A 26,961-nucleotide genomic window follows, 5' to 3' on the forward strand; every position below is an offset into this window, starting at 1 on the left:
GAATTCTATTATATTTTATTCAATTATATTGTGTTTTGTTTATATTCGTAGAGCTATAGCTCATCTAATTAGTTTTAACCGGTTTTTTCACAAAATATTTGCAATAAAAATCACTTTTTTTTCAACAAACAAACCAAATAAAATGTACAAAACATTTTATTGATTTTTTGCTATTTATTTAAACAACAATATTAAAAATTGTCAAGTCACAGTTACACCACTAATAAGAAAATCCTAAAACCTTAAAATTATTTAATTTAAAATTGTTCATTATGCAAAAGAAAATATGGAAATGTTTTGGCTTGGCTAAGAAATGATGTAAATTAATTTAAAGAATAAATGGGAATATAGCCTTCCTCGATTTAGGGTACTGTGTAAACTCCTTCTTATAGTTGCGGTGTTTACCTAAAGCCCAAACCATCATTTGATAACCGCCAGCAATAGCAAAAAGTACAGCGGCTAAACAGTTGGTCATTATAGAGAAGCTCACCCAGGCACCGATTTCATATGTGTAATTGGGACAGGAAACAAGACTAAAAATAAAAAAAAAATTTATTAATGAAATGATGAAAAACTTTATATAATTGCAAACTGACTTGAAAAGTTGGGTGAATGGGTTGCTGTCAGGCATTGGAATTTTGCGCACTTTTGTGCCAGGTGGTCGCAAATTACGCAGGGCAATGTGGATAGAGAAATTGCCTATTTCACAGAGCTAAAAAATAATGAAATATACAATTAATTTAAATTCTTTTTTTTTCTTAAAATAATAAATAAAATTACCGCAAAGGCCGCTAAACCAACCAATACTTGCACTTGACATGGTGATGTGAATAGTGGATGATTGACATGGTAGGACACATATGCTGTAAAGCCCCAATAGTAACTGCAATTCTTGAAGAGATTACGTATTGGCATAGTAGCGTGTGAGAAGCGGTGAACGAAAATTGTTTCCAGCAATCGCTTTACATAATGCACCGTATAGCAAGCGGCCGCAATGCTACAATAGAAAACCGAAAATTTATAAAATTATTCAACAACACAAAAAGAAATATACTAATACATATATTTATAAGCACAAAAAAAAAAAAGAAGAAATAATATAAAATGTATAATTAATGCAAAGCGTATTATATTTTAAACGCTGGTGAAACTTTTAGCATAACGCGAAACGACAATCGAAGAGGTCAAATTAGGTCTTTATATTACACACAAAAACTTATGAGATTTCAATGTGTTGGTTCTGAGGTGCAAAAAAAGGGAAAGTTCAATTAAAAATGAGGTGAGCTTTAATAACTTACTGCGCTGTCAACGATATTGGCTTATCAGCATCTGCTCCATAGATAATCGAGGGACGAGCGTAGAAAAGTAAATAAACCAGTAGTGGCCCTGCATATTCTGACAGAAATACTGTCGTCCAAGCAATTTGTGGACCTAAATCTTTGACATAAATGCGTACGCCATTGCGTAAATTCAGCGATTGAAGGGTATCGCTGTCTTTTAACGCTTTGCCGCGTGGATCCAAACGTAGTGATTGACGATTTGGTGCTGGGGTTGACTTCAGTTGCTTATGTATTTGAGCAGGCAAGTCACCTATTGATATGGTGGCCGGTACATGACATTTACCAAATACTTTGGAATTTTTTGCACTAACAACTTCAATCTATATATATTTAATATTATTTAAAGAATTCTTTGAAAAACAATTTCGATTTTTTACCTCCATTTTCTGTTTGGAAATTGTATAAAAACTGGACTACTCTTAGCTTATAACCTCTTTAGACTACAGCGCCCTTCAACGCAAGCACTACTCTGTTTGATTGATTTGTGAAACTGACGAATAAAAGCAAAGTTCAATTAGTTTCACCAAATAACAGGAACGTGTGGATTAATGAAACAGTGTATGGAAAAAAAGAAAACAATTTTTTGATTGTACCAGCTGAGACGCTGTGCTATCCATAGTAATAAATTTATTCTAACAAAATACTGTGCTTTATAGCTTCCTTTTATAGTATGTTTCCATTACTTACTTAAGCAAGATATAAACGATGCTACATGTATGCTAACCAAGTATGCCGTGCTAACAAATCGCACAGTGTATATTCAAGTATGCATACCAAATTTCGGTCTACAGACATGTATGCGGTAAAATTGCATCTTGTTTCAAATTGTATAGCCAAGCGCATACTTGGTATACATACATGTAGCATCGTCTATATCATGCTTTTGTAAGTGCAGAGTAATAGCACATTCACACTGTTTTAGGCGGTTTTACTCATTACAACATTTAGTGAGAATGATTCATCATACAAAGGGCTTTCATATGAATAAATTCATTATCAATAAATCAAATCATTTAAAGGTGCATCCACTTAAAAGCGAACGAACTTTTGCTGGTACCATTACCTGCATATGTTCATTCGTTCGTAAATGTTCACTTTGGTGTGAATGCACCTTAAGCCGAAAATTTCGAATGCAAAAATTAAAAATAAATTTCCCACAAGGGAAATTATTAAAATTTGAAATATGTGTCATATATTTTATGCGGAAAATGTAAACACACAACAGCTGAGCTGTAAACAAATGCACTGAGGTAGTAAGTACTTAATTAAATCCTTGTTTTTATTAATTGAATATGTAATTGATATATAAAATGTATATAAATGATTTAATATATCAATTATATATTTAAGTTTTTTGAGTGACTTAATAATATTTAAGTGAAGTTTACAAAAGTTTTATCAGTTGCATGAGCTTATTATAATGAGCTTATTATAATGTGAACGTTTACTTATTAATAATAATGAGCAAGTGCCTAAATGAGACAGTGTGAATGTACTATTAACAGTCGTAATTGCAATGTTTCTTCTGGTGAAGTAAATATTTAATTATTTAAACTGGGACATATTAATAATTCAGACATGACAGTATATGGTACAATTTTCAAAAATCCGAGGTCAAATGCTAACAGGGTTTACTTAAGTCAACATTTATGATGACAAAAGTTCGAAATTTCGAATAACTAAAGACAAATGCTCGAAATATATACAGCGTGCATTGAATTCACTCTTCAAACTATAAACACAACTTTAATTATTTGATATTCAAATTTGTGATCAGCTTACCCTGTATTTTACAGCTGTTACTAAGAAAAAGTGATATGGATAAATATTATACATGTGATTTCGTGTCAAAATATGTAAACATGTACAGCGGCTGCAATCACAAGAGATCAGGAACAATCTCGAAAAATTCTAGCTTAGCTGTATGTCTCTCAACTGAGTTAATAGCGTTATAATATTAGAAACTAAGTGAAAAACACCTAGTTAAAGACAAATAAAAAATAAATTGAGCGGAGGTAATGCACATATTTATTAAAACATGGCTGATAACAATGATGAGGTAATATATTTCGTATAAAATGTCTCAAATAAAGTTCTCAGATTTACTTGATTTTAAATGCAGATTGAATTTTGTTTAAACATTGAACCACACGAAATAACAGACGCTATAAAATCGAAAGCTGTTGTTAAATTTTCTGCAGTGCAAGTGCCGGCAAACTTTAATAGACTTCAATGCAATACTAATTTAAATCTGCCTCCATCCAATTGGTTAACCACGTCTGATAGCAGTTATGGTTTACACCAGGCATTGTACCAGTCGCCAGGTTTTGCCAGGTAAAATTTTTTTCATTATGCTTAATAAAATGTTGGTTAATAAAATAAAAATAAATAATTAGTAGTTTTCGTATGGCACACATGTTTCCGGATTGTGTTGGTGAAGTTGATGTGGTTTCAGATGCCGAAAATATAAAACGATTACTAAAATTGCCCTACACCTCAAAGGGTGCAATTAGTATGATTGTGCACAAAGTAGGTAATACCCTATTGCTTGACGAGTTTGATGTAAATAAATATTTATTGCGCAAAGCGGATGATGACTGGAAATGGCTAAGAACTTTTATATTGGAACAAATACTTGATTACAGCGATGACCACAATTTTTGTCTTAAAGATAAATCACGTGAAGCTATACAAACCAAAAATTTACTCTCAAAATTTTTATATCACAGTCTTAAGCACTCTGCTACTGAGTCACCACTGGAACACAAACAAAATATTCGACAAGAATTGCCAATAACAGGACCACTACTACCTGAACCAAACGTTGAAGAAAATGTGCCAGATCCACAATCCAGTCACGTATTCAATCGTAACGTAGTTTGGACTTTTGAAGATATACGTATGTTAATAGGCACAGATATGCCCATTTTTGGTGGACCAAATCGTCCTGCCATAAGTTTGCGATTACGTGACCAAACTAAACCTATAAATGTACTTACCGGCATTGATTATTGGTTAGATAATTTGATGTGTAATGTGCCGGAGGTGGTTATGTGCTATCATTTAGATGGGATTGTACAGCGTTACGAAATAATAAAAACTGAAGATTTGCCGTATTTAGAAAACTCAAAATTCTCACCGAAAGTCGTGCGTAATGTAGCACAAAACATTTTAGCGTTCCTTAATGCGAACGTTACGAAAGCGGGTCACACATATTGGCTCTTTAAAGGACGTAATGATGACGTTGTTAAATTGTATGATCTGACTACACTGTGCAAAGATCAAGCAACTGAAGAGAATTGTGATGAAAAACAGGGAAATCCATTTACCGTGCCTGTGGCTATGCTGTTGTACACTGTTGCTAGAAATATGAAAAATACTGTGGAACGTATGTCCCCGCAAAAAGCGGGTAGTATATGTGCATTGCTGGATAATTGTATAAAGCTGCTGCCAAAAGAGAAGTATCCACAAATTGTGACTTCCTCTTATTACATTTTGTCTGACTTGCATGTGCCTGCTGGTATTGATCCGAAGTCGCCAAATTTTGACGTGTCTGACATAGATTCTGATACACAGTCTGTATGTGATGAAGACGATTTTTCTTTTAGTGATGATTACTTTAACAGTTTTGGCAAAGAATTGAGTGATAATTCACATCATTTCGCTGTAAAGCATATCTGCGATACACTAAGAGATTATAATAGCGAACATAACTCCAAACCTGCTAAAGAGGTGCAAAAAAAGCCGTCTCCTTTGCAAGGCAGCACTGAGGAGCGTTGTCTCAAATCATTGTCGCATATCAGTGCTGGACTATCTTGTTTACAATTTTTTAACTCAAATCAAGAAAAATTTATCAAGGAAAGCGAAGCTACTGCTAAGGAAGAGGAGAGACAACGGATCTTACATGAAGAGCAGAATCCCAACATTGCAAAACCTTTTAAACCGATACCATTGCCTTATGAATCGTTAACTAGCTCCTCCAAAAATGACAATGTGGAAAACAAGATTGATGCTGCTCATGTGGAAGAGCAAAGTAAATGTGAGAGAGAAGGTAAAAACAAAAAGGCCAGTAAAACGAAACGGAATAAAGCTAAAGAAGCAACTGAACAGATTAAAGGTGAAATCCAGTTACAGCCTCAAGAAATAGCAATAAATTTCAATTCGCAATTATTTGGTTCTTGGAACGTGCATTTGAAATTGTTACTGTTAGAGAAAGCTTGTCTTACCTACGCTACGTTGGCTGAGCATTACTATGTTATGCACAAATATGGTGCCTGTCTAAAAGCGATTTATGTGGCCTGTCGCTGTCAACAGGTGCTTATAAAATATGTGTCCAAAATTGTTTCTCAAAAAAGTTGCTTGTTGGGGCGTGCAGGGGATTGCTTCTTTCAAATGAGTAAAAATTGGGATACCATCGATGAAAATTTGGAACAATTTTTTAAAGAAAGTGATGAAAACATAATTAATGAACTAGATAAGGAGTTAAGTGATGGTGAGATATTTACTAAAGCAATACGTTTATTATATTAAATAACAGATATCTTATATTGTCCTGTAAACAGATGAACCAGACGATCTAATAATTCCGCAAAAGAATATTGAACACTTAATGGTTTCTAGTTGTCGTTGCTATGAAAACGCCTTATCATATATAATCGACAATGGGGCCGATGTGGAAATCTCAAAGAAGGAATTGTTGCGCCGTTTGGGAAACGTACGTAATGAGTTGGGCTTGAAGTACATGTTTTGGGCACAAGGTACACAAATGTTCATTCTTCAGTAATAATAGTTTACAGCGAACTGGTACTTTATTTTTGTAGAAGAGTTTTCAAAATTTACACAAAATGAACTTAATGGGGACAAAAAAATAGTTGAGGACAAAATTGAAAATAATTTGGAAAATGTGACAGAAATTCTTGACGAAAAAGACATCAATAAAGAAAATCCTGTGTATATAAATCTTTCCATGAAATCTTATGATTGCTTATTGCAAGGCATACTCACTTTCATTCAGGTTGGTGATAACGTAAATCTGGCATTTTTATACTGTAATATGGGCAGATTTATGCGCTTTCGTGCTCACCTATACCAAGTTGACGAGAAGTATTATAATAATGCCTGTGTGTAATAATGTGTATATATTGTTTTTTTCTCTCTTGTAGCAGTGAGATTGTTAAAATACAAAAAGCATTTTATAACGAGGCATTTTCCTACTATGAGAAAGCGAAAGACATTTTGGGAACACGAAAGTTAAATGCTGAGCTATGGGACTTAGTGCATTGGGAGTTATCAACAGCTACTTTCACTCTAGCGAAACAACTACAGGACTTTAGCACTACAGACCCAGTATAAATTTCTTATATTGATAATAAACAGTTCTTATACTTAAAAAAATAATTGATTTAATTTTAGACTACACAATTAGATTTGGAAAAGGAAGTATTGGAGTTGTTGCAGAAGTCACTTAAGCTTTGTGATGTAGAGCATGCTGGCTCTCGTCAAATACTTTACACCTACCGTTCTGGGTTAATACATAAAAGGTAAATTTATTTTATTTTTAAACTTTGCTTATGAGGGAATATGTACTATTGTGGGTCCAAAAACATCTAAAATTTTTAATGATTAGATAGTGAATACTGGTAAATAGAATAAGTCCCAATAGAATTATTTCCAATAATATTTCAAAAATGTGTGTTAAGTCTTACATATTGAAACTATGAGCTGTTCACCACTCTTGCATCATAGCTACAGCAACAACAATAAAATTTTGAATCAATTTCCTACTATCAAACCGATACATATTATAGTCCATTGTATTTCTTTCATGTTAGCTGCTACGTAGATCTCGGTTGTTAACAGAAACAATAACAACAATAACCCGTTGCAGATTTTAAGAACACCCGGGTCTAAGTATCGTCGAGTTCGTTGACCAAGTGCTATTCACCACCCTAAAAAGAGACTACACAAACAGATCTCCGCGGGCTATAATAACAACAATAACAACTCGTAGGTCAGACTATGCTTCATAGCGTTTCTATAACAAAAATGCTTGATAGATTTGATATAGTGACTTTAGTTGTTTATGATTTTTAGATCCACTTTTCTGCGTCTAGTTATTGACTTCTTAATCTATCTCTTTCTTTGGAATCATTTTATAGATCTATTTGATTGAACTGTCATGCGCCTTTTGATAACATGGTCAAGCCATCGAATCGTTTACTGCAGGGTTAGCTGCTTCAGTTTAAAACTATCGTAAATTATAAAATTGACTACTTAGATCTTCAGTGGACTATAAATTTTCATAAGTTTTTTTTTAACTTCTTGCAGTCTTGAACTTTAGTATCAATACTCTGTAACAATATGTAATTAAGAGTAATTAACGTACTACCGTTTTATGTATTTTAATCTTTGGTGTGAGAAAGGGACTATTTAGGAGTGAATGGATTGGGGATGGGTAGCATTTAAAGTAAAGTCAACCAGTATCAAGGTTGATAAACTTAGATATCACTTCTATGAAGAGATTGGTAGGACCACTGATGTTAGCTCCATTATAATAGGTGTCAATATATCAATGCTATAAAAAAAGGAATCATCTTGGAGGGAGGACTGTACTAAATATAATGCCATTACGAGTTAGGAACATTGATAGGATGACATCAAAAATGTTTTGAATTAATAAGTTCGAAGGAATTAAACCTTGTCTCTTTCATAAAAAAGATTCCGTCTCTGCGTGCGTCACCTGATCGTCTGCAAAAATATAAGTAGCTACGTCATGTAAAACTGGTTGTTCCTAGAATCGAAATAGAATTTCACAAATTAGGACTATAAAAAATTATCATAATATTCCATAATCTATTTTATATATTACATTTACCTATATTAAGATTACATTTTATGTCTATTTTTCCTCTTTATTGCAGAATAGCGTCATTTCATTATAGTCAGTTACGCAACAATTGCACTGATGCAGCCTTACTACCGAAAACTACTCTCCAACTCTGCAAGTATCATTATGAAAGAGCGGCCAACATTTTGGACAGTTTAAAGGAAGCCAGTGACTTTTTGACTGTACAATTGGAACGAGTGTCTCTGTACGAATTTTTGGCAGAATGTACGTTGGAAATACAACTATTTAATATGAAAATGTAATAATACAATAGTGTGTTAAAAATGTAAAAATATTTGCAGATTCTTCAAATAGCACTTATAAAACAAAGCACATGCAAGCTGCATTAGATATTTTATTAAGCTCGAAATCGGTTTTCGAGCACACCTCGAGTATGTATCAATCAGCTGAGAACGACAACGTGAAGAGCAACAACAACAGTAACGCACTTACTCTGAGTTCCGGTGACGAGTTCTGTAAACACATGTTGCTTTTTGAAAGTCGTTTACAAAATGAGCTCAAAACACTTATTAAACTCTTTCTCAGCGGCAAGGACCCGAAGAAAATGGCAGACACTTACAAAAAAATGTACATGGAAACGTTAGTGGATAAAAAAACAACAGGCCAGCAGAACTACACAGTAGAGCAATTAGCGCTTAAATATGCAAATTTGTTGGAAAGACTGAATCAATTAATACACACACAACAACACACAAAAACTAACATTGGCACACAGTAAAGAATGCTTTATAATGCCTCATATAATGCCTCATATTCACTCAAAAATTCATTGGAAGAACTAATTTTAATGAATTAACGTCAACTGTTAAAATTGTTTTAAATGTGCTTTTTATTATTTTCCGATCATTTTGTTATTAGTATTATTTAAATTATAATTAAGCGCGATTAAATTGACTGTAGTAATCTTAACCGGGACGACCGCATCCACAATCAATTGGCAATACCTCATCTTGTACGTAGGACTCGACGGGTGATGTTTCAATTGCTTGAGTAATTGCCAGAATCAAAATTATGGAGCTGATTATCTGTAAATATGGGAGAACACTTCTTGTGTTAACTTTAGATTTATACTCATTTTGTATATAAATAGTTATTCTATATATTGTTAGTAATTTATTAAACTGTGCACTTATTTTTTTTAATTCCAACACTTACTATTACACGAATGTTAACCATTTTTTACTGTCTAATTGGGCTAAAAGCTTAAATAAAATTAAACAATAACTATATTTGTTTGTTACTGAATAAATTTTAATGTAATTTTCGAACTCTAGTTCTGCTGAGACGTGCTTTAAATCATGATATATACCATTACTGTATCTGAAATATGTTTATGAGTGTCAAAGCGACTTACATATTCATATGCAGTAGATAATGATGCTTTGAAAAGTTGAAAGCCTAAAAATATGTCTTGTTATTGCGTTATAAAATACTTTTTCAATATTAAATGAAAGAGAAATTCTTTGTTGCAGTGCTTAGTTATGCTGTTAACATTAATCTTAAACATAAAATGTTAAAAATGATCATTTATTCATGTCGTTATTGTCATCCATATCACCACACCATTGTTGGAAAATCTGCTGCTTTACTATCGTTGCGAATGGTGAATTTCTAACAAAAATGGTGAATTAGACCTTGTCGAGATGGCTAGAAGAGATTTCGAATTGGATATCAACGAGGTTAGTATCTCAATACAAAACTCGATGTGTGTAGTACTTATGAACGTAGATACTCCAATCAATGCAGTGAAGAAAAAAATAACGATCAATTGCGTAGATGGCCAGGTCGCTAGAATGTATAGCCTAGATTAGACAAGAGAAGAACAAAGGATTTTCTAAGTTTGAACAAAGCTGGAGTTCGGGTGTTTACTGGCGTACTAATGGGTCCTATGCCATTAGGTCAATATTTTAACAGTTGCGTGGAATCGAACAATCACTTTTTTATTTTTACACAGACCTACCAACGAAATGGCTCCAATATATAATAGATAGTTTATTTTTAGCTGGCCTTAACTTCATATAGAAAAGCAAATTGTTTAACAAGGATAACATGTGGGCCAATTTTGGAAACAATGGTAAGTAGTATCTCACCTTCTCCTGGTAATTTTAAAGGCGGTAGTAGTTCCTTCCGAGTTTAAGTGTGGATGTTTGTACTAACATGCACTTTTTAAACCTAGTCTAACCTGCGTTTTCCCATAATTATTAAAGAGGTCCCTTAAGACTCGGCTACTCCATAACTATTTATTTATGAATAATGGCTGTTCTTTCGTCTTGTTGTTGTAGTACAAATTGTTTTTGAAAGTAAATATGTGTATAATGGAAAATTTAAACCAATGAGGTAAGATGTAAAGGTGAGAGGACCTGTAGAGGCTTCTTTCATCACTGAGGATTTTGTGTAAAGAATTATTGGGAACATTGTTATGTCCAACCATTGTCTCGAAGAAAAAACAGCTTTGGTGCACAAAACTCTAGCCGATATTCGACCTCGCGGTTGCTATTTATGAGAAACACAATAGATCTTGTCTCTAGTACATATACGCTTATGCAAAACAATCAATTAATAATTAAGTTAAAAGTAGTAATTGCATTTATAAAATTTTTATTTACGAAAAAAATAACAGAGAAAAGTGTATAGAGGTTTAGGTATATATATTGCCATTATCCAATATTAATCTTTGTATTAATCTCGATATATTTCTTTAACGCTGGAAATCTATATTATACCAAATCATAGCATTTGACTGCGGTATTTCTTCATTTAATAATTAAAAAACTACTACTAATTATGGTGATATTATTTTTTAACGTACTATATTCCATATATATAGGAAGTGTGACTTATAGATAACATTTTCTGGTGGTATTTCTTTTTTTAACATTTATCTAATGTTACTTATTGTGGTAGTACCCTCTTTGAGAATTTATTCTATAAAAATTGAAAGTGTACCTTAAAGACTACATTTTCTTATGAAATCACTTTTTCTATTATTTGGAAATATGTTACTTATTGTGGCGATATTCTCTTTTCTAACAATCACATTAATGACTGTATGTAAAATATTATTAAAATTGTTAATCATTTTATTGATACTCACTTGACTGAACATAGAATGACCAGGATGGATCCAGTTGATATTAAGAAGTCATTGAAACTTGGTAATTGAAAAAGATCGTTTATAATATTAATGAAATGAAAGAGACTTTTGCAACAGATTCGAGATATACATATGTAGAGGATTGAATTGAATCATTAGAATTTTTATTTTGTATATAAGATATTCCCACAATAGGTCGATGTAACGCAACCCAACAGTCTATACCTACAGTAGAAGTCACCTTTTAGTATGTGGGTAATATATAAGAATAATATATAGTAGAATATATAAAAGAATAATCACCCGTAGTTTCCTTCAATTTGTGTCTTTCGTTGATTAAAGGATTGTAAACGTCATTAAGGTCAAGACAGATCAACTTAGTTGTATCTGTCAATCTATCAGTTTTAACTTTGTTTTGATGTAAGTAAGTTATTTGATAACTAACAAAGTTAATAGAATAACATTTTGTGAATCAATTATCTGTTAATCTGACCAAATCAGTTTTATATATTTATAAAATTAGTTGACTTAATTATGTAGTCAATATAATCTAAATATAATAAAAATATAAATAATAGAATTTGTATATAAACGGTAACCAATTTTTATGTTATATGATGGGGGCCACTAACCGAAACTGAACCATAAACAAAAAAAACGATATTTTTGCCGGAACGAAATCTCAACTGAACCGATATTTTTTGTGCAATTGACCCGAAACGAAAACGTTTCCGATCCAAAGCTAATAATAAAAATATCTAAATGAAGGTTATAAAAGTTTCAAAAAAAATTAAACCTTGTATCTTATTATTATGTTGAGGCTAGTTGAGTCAGTGCACTTGAGCACTTTTACTCTCTTCTAATTGCGAGATTTCTTCATAACGCCTCTCTACGCCTTGACTGGATTATTGTTTATCACTTCATCAGACTAAGCAATAATTGACCTCAGATCTGCATACTTTTCCCAGGAATAACCAATCTGACATTCGATAACGCGGTGTTGGTAAATATTTTATAATATAATATGAAAACTAAATAAGACAAACTAAAGATATACATATGTATAATGTAGGGGAAATATTATTCATTAATGACTCTTTTCCAAAGTCTACAGAATATAATGTAAACAGAACATTAATAATAAAAGCCGGCTTATACGGAAAAAAATAGGTCACTTACTCAAGACCTGAGAATTTTAAAAGAAATTCAATTTGAATAATTTTATTGTAACAATGAAACAATTTCTAAATTTGTGTAATATAAGCAAAATTTCAATATATATAATGTATTTTTAAACTTTTATAAACAATAATAAATGTTTTTTTGCAAAATTTGCTTTAATTTTTTTTGTTTTCATATATAAATAATACCAGCGTAGCAGAATATTCAGTTTAAGTTAATAATTGCAAAAAAAATTATTATAAATTTTAAGAATTTATAACGTGGAAATATGTTATTGTTACAGTGGGCAGATCAAATAAAATTTTCAGTCAAAATTTTTGTTATTATAATTATAATAATAATATTGAATTTATTGTTGGTATTGGGTATATATATAATATATATATATTATATATATATATATATATATTATATATATATAATTAATAATATTATATATTATATTAAGTAACATATTATATATAGCAATTATTAAATAGTAATATATTCAAATAGTAGTGTATTAAGATATTTATTTCAAGATATATTATTATTATTATTTATAAATAAACATACAATTATTTATAACAAAAAGTTATTTAAAAATACGTAATTATAAATCAATATTAATGATTTAGGTATGAGATAGATTATACAATAAAAAAAATTTTAAATTGAAAAAAAGGAATTATTTCTGAACTCTAACGATGTTTAATATGTCAATCAAGACCTTTCCTATCACAAATAGAAAAATAAACACTTTTCATCAGAGGTCTTCAGTTAAAAATTTAGCTTACAAATTTCTCAATATATTATTGGCTTATTTATATTGATTTCATTTGCTTCAGATATATGACATACGAGTTAATAGTTGCTATTTGCATAATTTATAGAACTGTTGTTGATACCGGGTGAGGTAAATAGAACTACGCCGACTTTGTGTAGGGTATATCAAAAACATAATGTCAACTTTATTCAGAAGCAAGAAGAGAAAAACATAACACAAACATTAGTTAGTCCTGTCTTTTAGTTTAGGTATAACACTACAGGTAGGTACCCAAAAATGTGGACTGGGGTGTCCACATCTCACACCTGTAAAAGAAAATAAAATTTGTTATTCTAAACAGCTGTTTCTAAAATTAAAGAGCCAAAAGAAGAATATTGTTATAAAACAATAGTCTAAAAGTGAAATATATCAAATATTCATATTCGTGTTAAATCATCTCTACAAAGGTTGGGCAACAATTTTCTCAAGTGTTTAAGGAGTGCTATAACCTAATAGCAATTCATTATGATTTTCACCTCTTCATTATCGCAATTTTTGAATGAACATGTCATATGGGAAAAATTTTATAAATTTACTTAATTTATAAATATGGAATAGATGGTCCTTCTAACAAATACAAGACTAAAGTCTATTCCTAGTCATACAGTCCCACTCCAAGTAATTTTAAAAAATGGATAGTGTATTGTGACAAATATTATTAGATAATAATTATTATTCATTTTAAATTATACTATAAATTTTAGAAAATAGTTTTAATAAAGTATAACATTTACATCATTTCTTTTATTAAAAGTTTTAATGTCATAAACCTGAACCCACTTACAATAGCAATACATTTTGTTTATGTGCAATATTGTAGCCATATAATATTAATAATATTAGTAGAAAATAATAATAATTTTTATATAATAATAATCTTGTAAATAAAATAGATATTATATATGCTATTATACGTTATTTTCTTTCAAAGAATAAACTAAATATTGTTTAAGAAACTTTTAAAGATGTTGTCGTCTTGTTCTAGATTTCCAACGAATGTTAATCTGTGGATTTATTACATCCGTCGAAGAACAGAAGTTAAATAAAATAGACTTACGCCGAAGCAGAGAGCCTAGAAAGGCTACCCTTTTAACATTAAAATTTACTACATAATTAAATTGTTTCAGGAGGGGTAGGGTTTGTGAATCTGAGCTACTAATAAACATCGACGATAAAGTGTCATTCTATACATCCGGCGAAGCAAGGAAGATGCATTGAAGAGGTTATTCCAAGTATACAGAGGTTTTTCCACATTAATATTAAAATTGACTATATAGTTTTAGTATCTGAAAATTATAATATATTTATGTAAATATATTTAGTTGATTTCCTGCGCTCCTTAGAGTAAATGGAATAAAATAAAAAAAATACAAATAATTCAGTAAAATTTGTAAAATACAAAGAAATTTTAATTAATTAATTAATTAACGCATATTTGACTGAAATGTTCCCCCACCTAAAGTAAAATATACAATCGACGTGCGTTTAATATTTTGAATAATTCTGTTGTAAAAGAAATACGTCGCCACTACGTTTACATAAAGCGATCATTTCTTGCTAACTTGGTAAGAAACAAATGTTTTGTAAAATAAATTACATTTAGTACGACCGATTATTTGCTTTTATTTATTTCATAAAAAAATTTGTTAAAAAAACACTGAAAAAAGTAAGCGTGTTGCCCGTACAGGCTACCAATTTGTGATCAATGCAAACCAAGCTTAGATTTTTTCTTCTTAACAAATTGTCACGTAGTTTAATGAGTATGGATTCGCCTGAATTTGGGTATATATACCATTTGAAAATGTAAGTAAATCATTAGTTTCAATTACTAAATTATAATATCAACATGAACCGTTACTTTGTAAGTATCAAAGAACCTATAGTTCCTGAAAATATTCTTAATCCGACAACAAGGATGAACAAATCATTAACTTTTGATTTTTGGTCTTCTAAATTTTAAGGTTGCCGCTTATTTCGCCGTCATCTTGGCTGTTGTTAACTGCAGTATATATGGTGGTTTAAGTAACGTGGGTTATGGACTTGGAGGTTATGGCTCAGTTATTAGTCCATTGGGTTACGGTTCACCAATTGTCAATCCATACGGTATCAATTCATATGGTCTCAGCCCACTCCGCTTAGGAAGAGCTAGTTCCGCATCTGCAGCAGCTGCTGCTTCTGCTTCTGCCAGTGGAAATCGCGGATATGGTGTACCTTTGGGCTATGGTGGCTTGGGTTCAATTTATTAGGCTGTGATCAATGAACTATTTCGACAAATGAGAATAATAAAATCCTTGAATTAAAATAAATAATCTTTTTGTTTGATTTTTAATTTTAATTGAGTGAAAAAATGCGAGATTATTAAATTTTACTTAATATTATAGAACAAATAAATGTTACGAATAATATCCACTTAATGAATTAAATTGAATATGAATTGTCCACATATAGGAAAAAGTTATGGTTGTAAAACTATTATAGTTAAACGGTGTCAACCAATTCTCGAGCTTCTTTCACACTGCAGATAGAATAATTTCAAAATTTTGTAGATATAATTTATTTATCACTAAAAATCTTGTTAAGAATAGTAGAATATTATAGATATTGCCTTTCATCAACAATAAACATCTACTTCTTATAGAAAATAGTTCTCAAAAATTCTGTGAGAGACTGTTTAAGTTTTAAATTTTCTTAAAGTATTCTGCTTAGGTTTTGATATATATCCAAAATAAAATAAATATAGATATCAAAATAAATAAAGATATTCAGAAAATAATTTTATCACTTCACTCGGACTTATGTTTAAAAAAGTCTCTAAATTTTGTTCTTATTATTTGTCTGAATCGCTGAGCTTGTTTTTCAAAGCATAGTTCTGTTATTTGGTTAATAAGTAGTTAAGAGCTTTTGTGACAGTATGTTTTTCTAGATAAAGATAAGGCGGGATAATCGTATAGAATGTGATAAGAAACCTTAGGGAGACAATCAAATAGGGAGAGTATTTTGTTACATTAGATCATTATATTTGGGTAGGATGGTTGCCCGGCCTACAGTGACCTAATCGGTCATCTATTAATAATTTTAATTCTATCCTACTGACATACATATGTTATGTGTGATTATAGGCAACTAGAAAAATTGATGTTTTGGTTAAATGGAAAAAGGTTAGTCAATCTATATTTTATCGATTTCTATTTGCTTATCTTCTTTTGGCTATAGATAAAACTTCACAAAATATAGGTTTTCATGTTTTTCTATTATACTTGAAATTTCTAACATATATAAACCAATTGATGTGAATAAACTATTAGTTACAATTAACAAATCAAAACAACAACATGAATTGTTTTATTGTGAGTATCAAGAGATTTAATTCTATTATAAAAATATTATTTCTACCTTAGTAAAATCAATTGATTAAATTAATTTTATTCTTTTCTAAGTTTTAATATATTTACTTATTTAACGACCATCTTAGCAGTTTTTAATTGTATTGATCTCTTAGGATATCGCAGTGTAATTTGCGAAGCTATTGTCAGAAAACCATATTCTGATCCACATTTAACGGGTCTAAAACATTTGAGTCCAATTATGGTGTAATTAATTTGTCTAATTGTGCTAGACGTCATTAATCCATGTGATGCTGTAAGGCACTCAGCCGCTAATACTGCATCTGCAGCTGTCTCTTCTGCTGGAAACACAAGAGTAATTGCAAATCGCTATGAATTTCCATTAGTTTCTCCAATAGTTTCTCCCTATGGTTCTCAGTTAATTAACCAAATTTACTAAAAATTGTTTAATGAAAATGAAAATGAATATAATAATATGAATATGTTTCAATTTGTTAGAAAAATTAGTTTCATAGATAAATTGAATTCAATTAAGAAATTTAAATATACATATATAACAATTGATTAGAAATATTTTAAAAATATTTTTTAATTTTTAAAAAAAATGCTTGTAATTTATTAACTTAATAAATAAGTTTTATCAGTTCTTTATATCTAACCCTATCGAACTATTACGCATATGTTTTACTAAGAATATTACTTAAATATGCTATTCTCAATTATTATAGAAACATTGTATTAATTTTTTACTCAAACTAAATTAATTAAATTCATTTAGTTAAAATAATATAAAATGGGTTATTGTTGTTGTAGTTCACTACTGTTCGAAAAACCTCTTTATTAATTTTTTATATTTTATATTCATTTATTTTTTATATTCAGCGCATGTTAACAATAGAAAAAAAATTATTTTGGAGGTATTTAATAATAAAAATATCCACCAAAAATATGCTATATTTTCTATTTTAATATATAACGAGTAAATAACTTACTCGTTCTCTATATACCATGTGGAGGTTCTATAATAGAAAAGTTCGATGTTTTTTTTAAATTTTCTTTCTAATATAAGAAGACTGATTTCAAAGTTTATTTTTCTTAGAGTATTGGCAATATATAATGTCATATTTAATGGTCAAAGACAAAATAATAAATATAAACCTAGATCACAACTTTGATCGATACTTTTTAAATAATTTTTTTTAAAATTTTTTAAATAAATTATAAAATCTTAGTCAATTAAAAGACTGGATCAAAGAGATTTCTTTATCGTATTTTCTGATATTGTCATTGATTTATATATGTAAATTCAGCACATTTAAAAAAATTTGATTTATATATGTTTATTCGTTTTTATTTATATTAATAACTTAAAGTATTTTGTTTAATTCCAATTACTATAATTAATATGTGGGCACTATTAAGTAACGTCTAGTAATACTCTGAAAGTATTTACTATAAACTTTACTATAAAATTTTAATTTCCTCTTGAACCAATTTTTTCTTGAGGTATTAGTTGAACATTTCAATTATATATTGTGTATAACAAAATTATATTATATATTGATTTAATTATATCGTCTTTAACTTTAGACAGTTGTGATGTATTGTCACCTCTTAATCACTATATTTATCGTTTTTTTAAGTAGGTTTAAAACTTGTGTTTCAAATCTTTTACCTAACTTGTGTCGCTTTTATAACCGAATATTACCAAATCATTGAATTTTTTATAATTCCTATTGATTAGTAGAATAGAGAATCTTGTAGAGAATTCTTGAACAGAGAGACAGGTTGCCTATTTTCCTATCTGAAATGTGAAAAGTTCTATTTATTCGGTTAAGCTGTTAGTGTTCATATATATCTTAAAAATATCGTGTTTATCATTTGGGAAGCGATCTCCACAAGCCTTTGTTCAGACATCTAGTATTATAATATAGATACTTTTCTTTATATATATTATTTACACAAATATGTCATATTTTATATAAAATTAAATCGATTGATTCATACATTAAATATTTAAATTCGTTAGGCTGCGTATATCAATTTTCTGGGTACTTCTATTAAAAGTCTATTTTATACACGAATTGCTAGTTTCGGCTTCACGTTTAAGAAATTTTGTTTATGTCAAAGAAGTTGGCAACTGCATTTACATAAAGCGATCATTTTTTATTTGGAAATAAATGTTTTGTAATAATAATTACATATAGCACGAGTGATTATTATGTTTAATTTAGTTCTTTGAAAAAACTATACAAAAAAAACACTAAAAAGTAAACACGAAGCCGGCACAGGCTACTAATTTTGAAGCCAAACTTAGATTTTTTGTTCTTAACATAATGTCACGTACTTTAATGAGTATGGATTCGCCTGAATTTGGGTATATATACCATTTGAAAATGTAAGCAAATCATTAGTTTCATTTACTAAATTATAATATCAACATGAACCGTTACTTTGTAAGTATCAAAGAACCTATAGTTCCTGAAAATATTATTAATCCAAAAACAAGGATGAACAAATCATTAACTTTTGATTTTTGGTTTTCTAAATATTAAGGTTGCCGCTTATTTCGCCGTCATCTTGGCTGTTGTTAACTGCAGTGTATATGGTGGCTTGGGTGGATACGGAGTTCAACCTGGTGGTTATAGCTTGTCAAGAAACCCTGCTGCTGTAGTAGCAGTTACTGGTCCATTGAGTTATGCCCCAGTACCTCATCTACGCGGTCTCATCAGCCCATACGGTGTCGCTCCATATGGTGTCAGTCGCTTAGGAAGACCTAGTGCTGCATCTGCAGCTTCTTCTGCTGCTGCTGCCAGTGGAAATCGCGGATATGGTGTGCCTTTGGGCTATAGCGGCTTGGGTTCAATTTATTAGACTGTGATCAATGAAACATAAAATAAGAATAATAAAATCCTTGAATTAAAATAAATAATTTTTTATTTAATTTTTACGTTTAGTTGAGTGAAAGAATGAGAAATTATTAAAAAAAATTTTTTACTTAATGTTATAGAGTAGATAAATGTTATTGAAAATAATAACATACATTACTGATTGCTGAAAAGATCGTAGTTTTAACACTATTTACCGACATACACAACTGTCCATATATAGGAAAAAGTTATGGTTGTAAAACTATTATAGTCAAACGGTGTGAACCACTTCTCGAGCTTCTTTCACACTGCAGACAGAATAATTTCAAAATTTTGTAGATATAATTTATTTATCACTAAAAATCTTGATAAGAATGGTAGAATATTTTAGATATTTAGATATTTCATTTTATTTACCATATTTTATAAAATTGTATTTAGTTTCTATTACAACTCGTGTTCATTTTCATTTCATTTGTATTGCAAGTATCAGAAAATTTAATTCCAGGATAAAAATTTAATTCCCAACTCAATAAGAACAATTTATTAAATTCATTTCATTCTTTTCAAAATTTTAATATTTTCACTTATTTCGCGCCAATCTTAGATGTTGTTAACTGCATTAACCTCTCAGGATATCTCGGTGTAATTTCTGGAGCTATTTTCAGAAAACCATATCTTGACCTACATTTAACGGATCTAACACATTTAGGTCCAATTATGTTGTAATTATATGATCCAATCGTGCTAGGCGTCATCAAGCCATGTAATGTTGTATACAATCTAAGACATTCAGTTGCTAATGCCGCATTTGCAGCTGCCTCTTCTGCTGGAAACAAAAGAGTAATTGGAAATCGCTATGAAGTTCCCTTAGTTTCTCCAATAGATGCTCCATATGGTTTTCGGATCATTAATTCCATTTATTAAATATTGTTTAACGAAAATTTAATGAAAATGAATATAATATTATGAATATGTTTCAATTTGTTAGAAAAATTAGTTTCATAGATTAATTGAATTGCATTAAGAAATTTAAATATACATATATAACAATGGATTAGAAGTATTTTAAAGATATTTTTATTTTTTATAAAAAAGCCTCGTAATTTATTAACTTAATAAATAAGCTTTATCAGTTCTTTATGTACGACTCTATCTAACTATAACGAATATGTTTTATTAATATTATTACTTAATTATGCTATTCCCAACTTTTATAAGAACATAATATTTTTTTTTTATATTATTATTTATTCAGTGCAAGTTAAAAATACAAAAAAAAAAATGATTTTGGAGGTATATAATAATAAGCATATCCACCAAAAATATGCTATATTTTCTATATATTTATATAACGAGTAAATGACTTACTCGTTATATATATACCATGTAGAGGTTACATAATAGAATTATTAAGTCTCTTTCTAATATAAAAATAATGATTTTAAAGTTAATTTCTTTGATAATGGTCAAAGACAAAATAATAAATATAATCCAATTCGTTACTATGATCGATACTTTTTAACTAATCTTTTTTTACAAAACAAAAGTATGTCTATACTTCTATAACACAGTATTGCCAAATCATTGATTTGGAGCATTAGCTGCAAAGTTTAATTATATATCGTATATAACAATATTATATATATAGTATTATTAGATTAAATTATTTTGTGTGTTAGTTTAGACAATTCTAACACATTGCCTCTTCTATAACCCAGTATTTGATATACTACCTATTGATTACTACAAGTTCTTGTAGAGAATTGAACAGAGAGAAATATTACCCACTTTCCTTGCTGAAAAATTAAAAGTTCTATTTATTAGGTTAAGCTGCTTGTCTTCAAAGATATCTTATACCTAGATTTTGTGTTTATCACTAGGGAAGCGATCTCCACAAGGTTTTGTTTAGTGGTCTAGTATTATAACATACTTACTTCTCCTACTATGTATCAATTATAAGAATATGTCGTATTACATATAAAATTAAATCGATTGATTCATGCATTAAATATTTAAGTTCGTTAGGCTGCGTATCTCTATTTTCTGGTTACTTCCATTAAAAGTCTATTTTATACACGAATTGCTAGTTTTGGCTTCACGTTTAAGAAATTTTGTTTATGTCAAAGAAGTTGGCTACTGAGTTTACATAAAGCGATCATTTTTTATTTGGAAATAAATGTTTTGTAATAATAATTACATATAGCACGAGTGATTATTATGTTTAATTTAGTTCTTTGAAAAAACTATGCAAAAAAAACACTAAAAAGTAAACACGAAGCCGGCACAGGCTACTAATTTTGAAGTCAAACTTAGATTTTTTGTTCTTAACATAATGTCACGTACTTTAATGAGTATGGATTCGCCTGAATTTGGGTATATATACCATTTGAAAATGTAAGTAAATCATTAGTTTCAATTACCAAATTCAAACAACAACATGAACCGTTACTTCGTAAGTATTAAAGAAGTTCTAGTTCCTGAAACTATTATTAATCCAATAACAAAGATGAACAAGTTATTAACTTAATTCTTTCTTTATTTAAAGGTTTGCGCTTACTTCGCTGCTATCTTTGCTGTTGTCAACTGCAGTTTATACGGTGGTATTGGTGGATATGGAGCTCCAGTGTTGGGCGGTTATGGGAATCCAAATTTGGTGGGCTTAGCATTACATGCTCCTTCTCCTGGTGCCCCACTCATTAATCCCATAGCTATACCACGTATCATTAATTCATACCCAGTGTCATATGCTCCAAGCCGTTCCATTGTCGCACCAAATGCAGCTAAATCCGCATCAGCAGCTGCTGCTTCCTCTGTAGCTGGTCGTCCAGGTGCCGTTATAGGTCGCCATGCTCCATATGGTTCAGTAGTTGCTCCATATGGTGTACCTTTAGGTTCAATTTATTAAACTGTGATTTACAATTTGGCTAATTGAAAATAATAAAAGATTAGAACTAATATAAAATATATATATTTTTGTTTGATTTATAATTGATATATAATATTATGGAGTGCAGTCATGCCTACATATTTTATATTTTTTTGTTTTATTATATATAACTATAATAAGCCCGAAGAATGCAAGCCTCCAGTTATTATTGACATTTGTATCGTAATATAGAAATATATAGAAATTTATCTATACAATTTTTATATTGTACGATGTAACATAAATATATATCTATATATATATATATATTTATAGTAATTTATTCGCTCTATCAAGAATTTCAAATTCTAGAAAATAAATTTCAGATGGGAATAATTTTTGAAATAATTATTAATACTATTAAACTTTAAGAAACTTGAATTATTTTACTTAATTTTATTTATTATTTACTCATTCATTATAGTTCATTTTTTATTTATTATTAATTTGTGAATCATTTTATTTTGATAAATTTTTCATTTTATTTTTCTACTTTCTTTAATTTCTTGTGATTTTTATTTGAGTTTGCTTTATTTACATTTTTTTATTTAATTTAAATTCAATTTAAATTAATTTAATATATTAACTATTTTGTTTTATTCTATTTATTATTTTATTTTGTTTATTATTTATTTACTTAACTGTTTCATTTTGATTTATAATATATTATTTGTTTTATATAATTTTAGGATATATTATATCATTATTATTTAAGTATTATTTCACTTTATTTATTTTAATTTAATTTTATTTTTATTTTTATGTTGTTATGTATTAATGTTATATTAAACTAATTTTATATTTTTTTACTTTATTGTATTTTTTTTATTATGATATGACTATATTTTTTATATTATTCTATTCTATTTTATTATTTTTTTTTATATAATTTACTCATTTTGTTGTGTTATAAAATACAATTTTTTTAAATTACTTGATGTATTTTATTTTTCGTTATTTTATATTATTTTATTTTTTTTATATTTAGTTGATTATTTAATTTGATTATTTCAGTCTATTTTTAATTCTATTTGGATGTGTTTCATTTTACTTTTTATTTTATTCTTATTCATATTATTTTATATTATATGAAATCATTTTATTTTAGTTTTATTTTTGTTATTTTATATTATATTATTATTTCCATTTTATGTTTTTGTTTTGTTTTTGTTTTGTTTAAATTTAAATGTACTAGATTCATTTTATTTTATTTTGTATTATTTTATTATTTATTATTTTATTTAATTTTATCATATTTTATTTTATTTTATTATATTTTTTTATTTTGTTTTATTTTATTTTCTTTTATTTCATTATATTTTATTTATATTTAATATTATTTTATTTTACTCTATGTTATTTAATTTTATTTTCATTTTATTATCATCAGCTCAATAGGTTACCTGAGTACATAGAAAAATAATGGTATTGTATAGTATATAGTATGTATATAGTATTCCTTACTTGATAATTTCTTTATCACAATTTAATTGGCTTGTCTGGATTTGTACTCTTCAAGACTTCGTTACATATTTCTATGATGCATGCTATTAAAAGTACTACTATAATTTTATAGTCAATGTTTACAGCAATCACTTATCAGCTCATTACTTATCCGAATTATTATTAACCATAACAGAAAATTATTGCTTTATCTGTATAATTAAAGACCAAAACACTTAGTCATATTTCTTGTCTTTATATAACATAATAACATATAATAAAATATATACATTTACTGCATTGATAATATCAGTCATTGGTGATACTTAACGTTTATATTTCAGATATATAACACATTTCTAAAACTAAATAGTTAACTTAGGTTAATTATGTTATCGAATATAAACTTAAGTATAATATTATGATTGCTTATTCACTAATAAATTTATAAGTAATATATTACCATATATATATGGATAATGCGCTCCTATGCTTCTTCTAGGAGTTAAGGGATTAAATATATATATGGTAAAATATTTTTCCTATATCTTTACACTGATTTTATAATAATTTCGCATTTCTATTTATTAGGTAAGTCATTTTTTTCGTAGTTGTTTAAGGCTTATTTATTTATTAGACTGTTTATATTTTATAAGAAAGATCGAGTATAACAATGGAGAGCACTTTATATTATTAATTATTACTGCTATCTTCTATTTGCACTATTTGTAGTAAATGTTAATAAGAAATCATGGAATTTAGTATTAAATATGATTAATCAAATACATGAAATATAACAAGTATACGTATATCTGGATATACTGCTTAACAATGGTAATAGTTTTGGACGAATATTGCCCATAATGATTGATATAAAATTATTTACGAATATATAATGTTTTTCTTATACTTTATATATTATATAAGATATAGATATAAAATTTTTAAAATTTTCTCAGACATGATAATATAAAATCAGTACACAAAGGTTCATAGGTACGTAAGAAGGTATGTGTACGGAATGTTAGTTCGATTTTGAAATAATATATTATTTTGAATTGCACGACATTGCTGATATTATTATTAAGTATAGGCTTTTATGCAAACAAAAATATTTTATAATTGTTAGATTATTGTCTAAAAAAATTAAAAAAAAATTATTGAATAAATTCTAAAATATTTCACAAAAATTTTGTCGAATAATAACAGCAATTATATGCCAAACACTATCAGTGACACTGGCGTAACGAATTCGTAAACAATTACACAGAACTTCGTTCTAAGCTCTCTGGTAATCTATACGAACCAGAATTACCAATGGTTCGAAGAAAATGTTCTTTAAATGTGTCACGTAATCCGGCGCACCACTAGACGGCGAAATTTTGTATAAAAGCATTTGAAATGCAGTTAAAGCGTATAGTTAAATATTAATTTACATAGAAAACTATTAACAATTAAAAAATAAACATGTCCAAATACTTGGTAAGTAAAAGCACAATTTTTATGAATTAATGAAATTAAATAAATTTAATGAAATAAATTCAAGTACAATAAATTCCTGTGAATTCCTTTACTAAATGTACCTTTATTATTTACAGTATTTCGCTGTCTTACTCGCAACTTTAGGTTACATCTCCGCCAGCTATATTTCTCCACGTGTATATGCACCACAAGTTGCTTATCAAAATGTGCCAGTGGCTGTGCCAGCATATAGAGCACCAGGTTATGGCGTAGCACCAGGTTATGGTGTACCAGCTGTCGTCTCACAAGTTTTAAAACCAGTCATTCCTGCTCGCGTTTCATACGGTGTAGCACCTGCAAATCGCTTGGTTCCTGCTCCATCACATCCATCTGCAACAGCTGCTGCTGCCTCACGCGCCGCTCGTTTGAATGCTGGTCGTTATGGAGAATTGGCAGTACCTTCATATGCTGTCTTATCTGCAGAACCTCTACCAAATCCTCTTGAATATACCGGCTTGTTGGCACGAGCAGCTCTTCTCCCTGGAGGCAGATATTAAGTTAAAATTAAGTTAAAAAGCAACTCCATTGAGTTGTGCCCAAACGTGATGAAAAGTCTTAAATAAATAAGTTAATTTAAAAAAAAAATAACTGTTCTTTTAATTAATTATTTAAAGTATTTAGTTAGATTTTAATTAACAGTAAGTGGGTGTGTAACAGTTTAACAGAGAATGTTGTTTATAATTTTATTGATGTATAAATATATACTTTTTGGCTGTTGAGAAATTTTAAACTAAGATTAGACCAATTAATATTAAAAAGGTATTGATATAAGTGGTTCAGAATAATTTAGTTTTAAATTCACTATACAAAATATTAGTAATAAATTTGATTAGCAATATGTCACAAATAATTTCATCTGAAAAAGTGATGGAATATGAATTGGGTAAATATTAATTTTATTAAATTTTATAAATTCCATAAAATTTATAGTCCAACCTATAAAAGAAAAAATATATTTTAATAAAAGCTAATAATTTAATTTCAAATTTTTTTAGGTATGTATTTCTTTAAAGCAAAATATGTGCTTTATTAGAATACCAATGAACATAGTGAAATTAGATTTGAGTCTAACAGTAATGAAGAAATAACAACAAAAATTTTAGTTAATTTATTTGAATTTGTCTGACCATATAACGTTGTTTTGAGTATTGCCAAGTACTTATCATCAGTGATTTTAGAAGTGTTTGAAGATTTATTTAAGTAGTGGGATTCAGATTTAACGATTTAACTGTCTACATAAAATTTTTTTAGTGTTAAAACTGTAAGACTACTTGAAATTTGTAGCTCCATCTGTGGCTCCATCTGTTAGTTTATCGATTATTTCGTTAACTGTATTTTCAAAACAAAACAAAATAGTAACGAGGATGAATTTTTCTCTTCAAACAAATTCTAGTCTAAAATAAATTTAAAAAGGCAATGTAAGAATTATTATTGGCCTTACTAAATGATATAAAAAATAACTATATCTACTACTCACACTAAATATACATTCCAATCATAAACCAATCATAAACCTTAATACCGAT

General features: G+C 28.8%; 6 protein-coding genes across 7 annotated transcripts; 5 read left to right on the top strand and 1 right to left on the bottom strand.

Moving 5' to 3' along the window:
• Positions 1 to 154: 154 nt before the first annotated feature.
• LOC119669376 (very-long-chain enoyl-CoA reductase-like) lies at positions 155 to 1,849 on the bottom strand. The gene is made up of 5 exons (XM_038079235.1): positions 1,718 to 1,849; positions 1,299 to 1,660; positions 781 to 997; positions 597 to 712; positions 155 to 533 (listed from the first exon to the last, which is right to left on the bottom strand). The coding sequence occupies exons 1-5, from the start codon at positions 1,721 to 1,723 to the stop codon at positions 329 to 331; spliced, it is 906 nt and encodes a 301-aa protein (XP_037935163.1). The 5' UTR covers positions 1,724 to 1,849; the 3' UTR covers positions 155 to 328.
• Positions 1,850 to 3,016: 1,167 nt separating this feature from the next.
• LOC119669373 (erythroid differentiation-related factor 1-like) lies at positions 3,017 to 8,988 on the top strand. 2 transcript variants are annotated; one of them, XM_038079233.1, is made up of 9 exons: positions 3,017 to 3,399; positions 3,463 to 3,674; positions 3,740 to 5,832; positions 5,903 to 6,097; positions 6,161 to 6,443; positions 6,503 to 6,686; positions 6,753 to 6,880; positions 8,261 to 8,451; positions 8,529 to 8,988. In XM_038079233.1, exons 1-9 carry the CDS (start codon positions 3,379 to 3,381, stop codon positions 8,963 to 8,965), a joined length of 3,744 nt encoding a protein of 1,247 aa, XP_037935161.1. In that variant the 5' UTR covers positions 3,017 to 3,378; the 3' UTR covers positions 8,966 to 8,988. The 2 variants fall into 2 exon arrangements, with proteins under 2 accessions (XP_037935161.1, XP_037935160.1); XM_038079232.1 differs by having other exon boundaries at positions 3,019 to 3,399; positions 3,737 to 5,832.
• A 6,119-nt stretch (positions 8,989 to 15,107) lies between these two features.
• Positions 15,108 to 15,637, top strand: LOC119669298 (spidroin-1). Its single transcript, XM_038079139.1, has 2 exons — positions 15,108 to 15,189; positions 15,290 to 15,637. Exons 1-2 carry the CDS (start codon positions 15,175 to 15,177, stop codon positions 15,572 to 15,574), a joined length of 300 nt encoding a protein of 99 aa, XP_037935067.1. The 5' UTR covers positions 15,108 to 15,174; the 3' UTR covers positions 15,575 to 15,637.
• Positions 15,638 to 19,029: 3,392 nt separating this feature from the next.
• Positions 19,030 to 19,604, top strand: LOC119669297 (cuticle protein 65-like). Its single transcript, XM_038079137.1, has 2 exons — positions 19,030 to 19,128; positions 19,229 to 19,604. The coding sequence occupies exons 1-2, from the start codon at positions 19,114 to 19,116 to the stop codon at positions 19,544 to 19,546; spliced, it is 333 nt and encodes a 110-aa protein (XP_037935065.1). The 5' UTR covers positions 19,030 to 19,113; the 3' UTR covers positions 19,547 to 19,604.
• Positions 19,605 to 21,910: 2,306 nt separating this feature from the next.
• On the top strand, positions 21,911 to 22,511 carry LOC119673014. Its single transcript, XM_038084215.1, has 2 exons — positions 21,911 to 21,997; positions 22,091 to 22,511. The coding sequence occupies exons 1-2, from the start codon at positions 21,983 to 21,985 to the stop codon at positions 22,448 to 22,450; spliced, it is 375 nt and encodes a 124-aa protein (XP_037940143.1). The 5' UTR covers positions 21,911 to 21,982; the 3' UTR covers positions 22,451 to 22,511.
• A 2,779-nt stretch (positions 22,512 to 25,290) lies between these two features.
• Positions 25,291 to 26,013, top strand: LOC119673067 (chorion protein S15-like). The gene is made up of 2 exons (XM_038084284.1): positions 25,291 to 25,396; positions 25,513 to 26,013. Exons 1-2 carry the CDS (start codon positions 25,382 to 25,384, stop codon positions 25,930 to 25,932), a joined length of 435 nt encoding a protein of 144 aa, XP_037940212.1. The 5' UTR covers positions 25,291 to 25,381; the 3' UTR covers positions 25,933 to 26,013.
• Positions 26,014 to 26,961: the final 948 nt, after the last annotated feature.

This window comes from Teleopsis dalmanni, chromosome 1, assembly GCF_002237135.1.
Source record: "Teleopsis dalmanni isolate 2A chromosome 1, ASM223713v2, whole genome shotgun sequence".
NCBI classification, from domain to species: Eukaryota; Metazoa; Arthropoda; class Insecta; order Diptera; family Diopsidae; genus Teleopsis; species Teleopsis dalmanni.